Source organism: Ziziphus jujuba, chromosome 1, assembly GCF_031755915.1.
Source record: "Ziziphus jujuba cultivar Dongzao chromosome 1, ASM3175591v1".
NCBI lineage: Eukaryota > Viridiplantae > Streptophyta > Magnoliopsida > Rosales > Rhamnaceae > Ziziphus > Ziziphus jujuba.
Genome location: NC_083379.1, coordinates 29,259,644 through 29,266,449, shown reverse-complemented (window position 1 = coordinate 29,266,449; position 6,806 = coordinate 29,259,644). Strand labels below are relative to the sequence as shown.

Here is a 6,806-nt window from a genome sequence, read left to right as displayed (position 1 = left end):
TTGACCTTATATATATATAGGGTTTTCCACTGATATTCAACATCTGTTTATCTCATTTGATCTTGGGCTTCTATTCGGTCCTTCAATAAAGGGATTATTAAAAACACTGGAGTAACTATTAATGAAGTACCAATGTTTATTCCTGATAAAATTTTAATGTTGATTTTAAAAAGTTACATGGTAAAATATACAAGGTTGATTTTTTGTCTTTTGGTCCTGGTGACATGCAACCATAGGCAAGTAGGTTGATTTTTTGTCTTTTGGTCCTGGTGACATGCAGCTATAGGGCAGTGACTGCATAACGTTAAGCCTGAAATCTCTCCCAGTGGATTAAGTGGGTTGCTCTTAAGTTGTTGCTGAGGTCTCAAGCAAAGCTTCCATGATAAAGAATTGATTCATTTATCTTGCTAATCATTAATCAACAATTCTATGTTATTTACATTTTATGACTAACAGATGCACCAAATAATCTTTAAAAATAGTTTACATTGTATTTAGAATAGGGAGGAGGGTGTAGTATAAAATATAAATCATCTCAAACGACCATCTCAGCCTCTTTAAGAGAGTTAGGGATCCCCACGTCTAACCTCATGGTTGCTTTGTATTCATCAGGCACGGCAGCACCTGCCTGCATACACATTTCCACTACAGCTGGGGCTTGCCCATAGAAGCTCCGGAGCTCCCGTAGCAATGGTGGTCCATTAACGTCAGGAACATGCCACACATATCTTGGTGGAATCAAGTCATCGAGCACTGCTGCCTGCCAACCATGCTGCCCATTTCGTTGTTGGTGCTTATGAGCACCACAGTTCTGTGCCTTGTGCCCGCTAGGACCTACATGTACTTCAGGGCAATAGCCACAAACTCTTACATAGTACAGCTTCATTAGCTTATTGGCTCCTCTTCTCATCTGTTCCCATGCTCGGAGTGTTTCCTCTGCAAGCAAGATTGTTTCGTCTTCACTAGAAGGGCCTATTATTTCTGAATCTGGTATTTCAGTTAATATCAGTTTCTCAGGAGCTTCAGGGACAGGTTCTGGTAGTTCACTTTCATCTGCATCAACAAATTCACTCTTCCCAATACGGATGATTGGCTTCCTTCTCCTTTTCGTGGGAAACTCAGGGATATCAACGCCAGCTTGAATGCAGAGCTCAACTAGTGCTGGAATCCGGGGAATTGCAAATCTCTCTTCATGAGGAATACGCTTTCCAAGGCGGTCATAGAGATGGTATGCTTCAATTGGCAAAAATATGTCTTCAACAGTTGCGGTTGTCCAGTCATGGAGGCCCTTGCGGATGCTAGAATTTGGGCCTCTACAAGATCTGAATGGATGTCCAGTAGGGCCTACATGGATTTCATTACACCAACTGCATAAATAACAAAAGGCAGTCATTAAAATAAATATGAAACTTCTGCAGTTAAAGAGTGTGTGGGGAAGCAGTATCTTTGTATACAATTCCAAACAGAATCAATTACACCACTAAAAGATTGTATCCTAACTTTCCAAGGACATATTGCTCAGTGGAAATCAAATGCAGTAGAATTGCTAACATAAAGGTGTTGCAACAAATGAAATTGCAACAAGTAAAACATTTTATCTACCTAAAAGAATGTAAGAATTGGTATCATATGGATGGACTTTCCAGAATATAATTCCATTATTTTTGGTGAGCTTACATGCAAGAGTTATGCTCTCCTAGGTCCATGTTATTAACAATTAATCAACATAGAGTCAAAATTCATGTTGAGAAGAAAATATAAGATTTTTCTATCCTGCATGTAAAGTACTGGCAGAAAATTGACACCTTCCTATAATATCCATGGTTGGTTATTAGTACACAACATAAACATCTCTTATAGGAACGTCTCTTATAGGAAGGCTTAATGGCTCTACCTGAAAATCCAACTGGAATGGTCGGCATAACCATCAGATATAAGTTGGGTGAGAAAATGAGAAGATGCAATAGTACCATTCATCAGATATGGATGATAGTACAAAGGTTATAATATAAAATCTTTTAGGGGCTGACCGGAATAATGAAGACTACTGGTGATCAAATATGTGACAAATTGACAACTCCATTTAACAATGACTTTTTGGAAAACCCCATGCTTTTTTAATGCTAGTCAGTTCCATGTGTCAAGCTCTGCCACAGCCAAGAGTGTCTATAGGAGGAATCGAAGAAGAAAACTTACCTGCAAGCATGAACATGCACCACCTTTAAAAGCTTCTTGAGATTGTTAATCAATTTTATTCTTGCATTAAACACATCATAGGCAACTGGTATAAGGCTCTTAACAAGCAGTCCGTTCTTTGGAGGCGGAATTGGTCTTCTAGGCTTGCCTTTACTGTTTTTGATCCTTTCTCTGGCAGCACGCCTCAACTCCACTATAGGTACTGGAAAAGGTTTCTTCTCCTTTTTAGAATAGTAACGAGGCAAATCAGCATTTTGAGGATGATCACCCCTTATAACAAAGGCATATGATCGCTGTTTCTTCCGAGATGATTGCAATGGAACTTCGATTTTAGTGTTCCCACACTGCAAACAGGCAAATATTATGACAAAAATAAAATAAAGCCTTTTCATGCTCAATAGAAAAATGTTTGACAAGTATGGTTAAAACGAAGAACGAAGTTACACATTTCAGGTAACTAAGAAATGGAAATTAGAAGCTGTTAAAGTGGTCAATATTGGCTCCTCATAAAGAGGTAAGGTTATAGACTAATGACTGAAACATTTTGGAAACAAAAATCAGCGGTAGTTGTCAAAAAGTCAATTGAAGACTCTGAAAATGAAATAACTAGAAGCAATAGTGTATACAATGCAGAAGCTGTTTCTGAGTTCATATTGAACGGTCTCCTGGAAGTTTGCTCTACAACTATTGTTTCATGACCATAGTTTTCTGAAATTCTACAATATTCATATATGGGCAAAAAAGTTAATGAGTAGATTCATAAGTAGGAGAACTTCATTCAAGTCAGTACATGAACTAATGTGCCATTACGTTTAGACAGGTCATATAATTCACTTCATCTTCCTAAGATTGTTTCAAATAAAACAAAATCAGCATTCTTTTTCAAATAATCTCACTAAGCACACCCTGTTCTGCTTGTATATTTCAATCTGTACACTGCAAATTTGAATTGCATCGATATCAACACCGATTTAGAGAGATACATATGAAATATCATTGAGAGGGAACAACCATTGAACTCCACCTAATTGGAACTGTAAGGAAAAATAGCTTTCAAAGAAATCGAGCAAGAGAATGGGTAAAAGAGAAATTTCAAAACTATGATCACACATGTACCAAATAACCAAAGATTTTGACACAATCACAGCATACTTCTTAAGTTGTATACAAGTGAGAAGAGATAAAGACATTTGCAGAGTTGATCCTCATACTCTTAAATATTCGTTATCCAGAACTCTGAGAAGCAGCAGGCTTAATTAATGTTCAAAGTGACATTTGACATTTCAAATAAGTGATTGCACTGACAAATTGCAAACATTAATCTAGCTTTGTTATACTGGACAAATGTAATTAAAGAATACTAGCTACAAATTATGTATTAACCCACTTACAATTCACATGGAGACATAACTGTCATAACTAATAAACCGACAAGCATATTAACTGTACCTGGTCACTAACTGATGGAAGGATCATACTAAACAATCAATAAAGCATCAAGGGTAAAAATATAAATCAGCCAGGATTGATATTTATTATTTATGATATAATAACGGTTAAGAATGAATTAACTCTAAAAGAAATAACAATCAACCGCACTATTAAACTACAGTGCCTTTTGTGTCCAAAAAAATGGTTTGCACCATAAGGACTTATTAGATTGATTACACAAGCACCAAAAAATAACTTGTAACCATATAATACTATGTGACGGGGCAAATTGTTTCATACATGAAACACGAATTAAACTAAAACAATTTCATCCAAAAAATCATGTATTGATTAATAGTAAAAGCATAATCTAATAAGAATCCATTAGCATACCTGTAAAGAATGAAGCAAACCCAGACGAGGGTAAAGGTCAAGCTTCAGAGGATCTGATTTTGCATTGAAAGGAACCCTGAAAGGCAGCATTTTGGGAGGTGAAGCTATTGCTCTACCACATAAATAAGGCATAGTGCCATACGAGGAACTGTGAGAACTGCATTTCATCCTTGGAAACAGAAATATATGTTCAGAAGCTGCCATTAACCCGCAAAAACATTTCAAAAGATAAATTAAAAAAGGCAGACTTTATGAGTCAATCCACACTAAGAAGTAGCGAATATGATGATAATAGTTTCTCAGAAAACACAACTTTCAGTCTGTTCAACAAGTAAAATGCAACCCATGAGCTCTGATTTTTTCACAAAAAGAAAATGCTTTTGAAATGAAAAATACTCTTAAAAATACTAAATCCAGCATGAGTTTTGAGTTTTGGATTTACGTTGTGTTTGAATTGAAAAAAAAAAAAAAAAAAAAAGATGTAATGCAAAACCCAATTAGAGAATCGACCAGAAGCTTCTAAAATGAAAACGAATTAGTAATATAATAAAGGAGGTAAAGGAAGAGCTAGTTTACAAGAGCAAATTCTGAAGAGCGATGAAGAGGGTCGAAGGCAGCCCAGGTGCTCCTCTTTGTAATAGCGAATAGATAAATTCTACTTGCAAAGCAGACAAGAGTCTCATCCATTATCAATTTACAGAAATACCCCTAGCTTTTAATTATGCATTTATTAATTTATTATTATTTTTAAATTATACTTTTAACGTTTCAATTGCGCAATTTAAATTTTTAATTTTTTTAATTTATTATAATATGAATCTTTTTGAGTTTTAATTAATAAGATTAAACAATCATTTATATAATTAAGAAGTAAATGTATTTCAGTATCATATATAATTACAAATATTTCAATTAAATTTTTTAAAATCAATTTTAATATATTTATATTTTCTATATGATAAAAAATATAGTTCAATTACATTAAATTTAACGGATTTCATCAGATTATGATCACGTCCCCTCCACATGATCCCAACGTTTTTATTTTTTTCTGAATTTTTGCTTTGGATTTAGGCAGAAGTAAAAAAAAAAAAATATATATATATATATATATGTGTGTATATATTATTATTTTAAAAGTTCATGTCGCACCGTGGAAGCATGAAATCTGCAAGTATGGTCGTTACCTAAGAAAGAATATACCTCAATCTTAAATGATGGAAACTACAAATATCCAGAATATAAAACATAACAGAGTTTGACTAATTTGCTGCCTGTTTAGAATTAAGAGTTTAACCAAAAGCCCCCTCCTCCTCGGCTAAGATAAGAATCAACTCTAACATGAGGTAGGTTCCTAAAATCAATCTTGTTGAAGAAATTTTCTCTGCGGCGTTCATACTTCACGGCAGTCTACAAGACAAACAAAATAAAATAAGATTAACAACAAGAAAACCAGTCTAACTGATCCAACATGAAAAAAATAAATAAAAAAATGCAGTCTTTTTCTCCATTAACTTTTCTTTTAAACAATTCCCTCAACTTTTCATACGGTCCAAAATAGAAATTAAACCACATGATTTCTGATTCAACATATATTTAAGAAAAAAAAAAAAAAAAAAGATTGCATTTTGCTTCCCAGAAGAACAAAAAAAGACAAACCTTGGTGAAGATGCCGACGCCACACTCCATGGCGACCTTGACCAAGAACAAATCATCGGCCAAAAGCCTCTCCTTCAAGCCCTCAAACTGAAGCAGCCATCGGAGTATCCCCGACTTCTCCAGCTTCAGAAACCTCATCACTACCAAACCAGGGATCCTCCCAGCATGGACCATCGCCGGCAAGTCCTTGAGCAAGCTCTCCAACAACCTACCCTATTTTTTATTTTTTTTCTATTTTTTACTCTTGCCTAAATCCAAAACAAAAATTTAGGAAAAAAATATTTTTTTGGGGGTCACTTGAGATGCACTTGGTCCAATTCGATGGAATATATTAAAATAATTTTTTAGATAAAAAGTACGAATGTGTCAAAATTAATTTTATAAGGTGAAATATTTATAATTATAAAAAGTACTGAAATATATTTATCCCTATAATTAATATTAGAGTGTACAAAATTCGAAATAAAAAACTAGTAAAGCGCAAAAATTAAAAATTACTTCTAAAAATCTACATTTTAAAATTTTTTAATTTAATATTTAATACGTTAAGTCAATTGATCTATACAAATTTTTTTATTAAACCTCTTTAATTTTATCATAATGATAATTAAACCATATATTTTAAGAAATCATCACATAGATTGATCAGCTAGTTTCTATTTTTATTAAACCATATATTTTAGGAAATCATCACTTAGTTCGATCAGCTAGTTTCTATCAATAATTTTAACTGTTAAAAGTCATAATTATATTTTTACAATATTATTTAATTATAAATACTAGTTTTTAACTTTTCTTTAGTCTTAAATTTAAAATTATTTTAAAAAAATAAATAAATAAATAAAGAGGTCTATTATGATATATATCAAAAACTAAAAAGTGGTTAATAATGGTTTTTCAAAATCATAGGTTTTAAATATATTTATAGTAAAATTGAAAGGATACAATTGAAATTTGCTTTTTTTTTTTTTTTAAAGGTATATATCATCCTTTTCCCCTTATGTTTGATTTAATTGCACTACAAGTCTTAAGGTTTTTCTAAATTGCAAGGACATCCCTTGTTGGATTCCATCCATTCAATTATTTTCTCTTTCCTTGTGGCATATCAAATGATCAAAATGCTCTCT

At 33.2% G+C, this 6,806-nt stretch overlaps 2 protein-coding genes across 3 annotated transcripts; both read right to left on the bottom strand.

Annotated features, from left to right (window-relative positions):
- Nucleotides 1-375: 375 nt before the first annotated feature.
- LOC107426417 (APO protein 2, chloroplastic) lies at nt 376-4,751 on the bottom strand. Of its 2 annotated transcripts, none has more exons than XM_048465783.2 (4): nt 4,597-4,751; nt 4,021-4,189; nt 2,197-2,540; nt 376-1,367 (listed from the first exon to the last, which is right to left on the bottom strand). In XM_048465783.2, exons 1-4 carry the CDS (start codon nt 4,701-4,703, stop codon nt 536-538), a joined length of 1,452 nt encoding a protein of 483 aa, XP_048321740.2. In that variant the 5' UTR covers nt 4,704-4,751; the 3' UTR covers nt 376-535. The 2 variants fall into 2 exon arrangements, with proteins under 2 accessions (XP_048321740.2, XP_048321744.2); XM_048465787.2 differs by having other exon boundaries at nt 4,021-4,217; nt 4,597-4,730.
- Nucleotides 4,752-5,197: 446 nt separating this feature from the next.
- On the bottom strand, nt 5,198-5,974 carry LOC107426506 (protein RETICULATA-RELATED 4, chloroplastic-like). The gene is made up of 2 exons (XM_060812806.1): nt 5,680-5,974; nt 5,198-5,430 (listed from the first exon to the last, which is right to left on the bottom strand). Exons 1-2 carry the CDS (start codon nt 5,851-5,853, stop codon nt 5,305-5,307), a joined length of 300 nt encoding a protein of 99 aa, XP_060668789.1. The 5' UTR covers nt 5,854-5,974; the 3' UTR covers nt 5,198-5,304.
- Between the last annotated feature and the right edge of the window lie 832 nt (nt 5,975-6,806).

What these genes read in the sequence shown, in the direction of transcription:
- LOC107426417 (XM_048465783.2), bottom strand. Translation starts at nt 4,703, where the DNA reads ATGAGACTCTTGTCTGCTTTGCAAGTAGAATTTATCTATTCGCTATTA. An exon ending in GCTCTTCAGAATTTGCTCTT is followed by an intron (nt 4,190 to 4,596) that starts GTAAACTAGCTC and finishes TCTGTTTCCAAG; the next exon opens with GATGAAATGCAGTTCTCACA. An exon ending in GTGCATGTTCATGCTTGCAG is followed by an intron (nt 1,368 to 2,196) that starts GTAAGTTTTCTT and finishes TTATTTATGCAG; the next exon opens with TTGGTGTAATGAAATCCATG.
- LOC107426506 (XM_060812806.1), bottom strand. Translation starts at nt 5,853, where the DNA reads ATGGTCCATGCTGGGAGGATCCCTGGTTTGGTAGTGATGAGGTTTCTG. An exon ending in GCGTCGGCATCTTCACCAAG is followed by an intron (nt 5,431 to 5,679) that starts GTTTGTCTTTTT and finishes TTTGTCTTGTAG; the next exon opens with ACTGCCGTGAAGTATGAACG.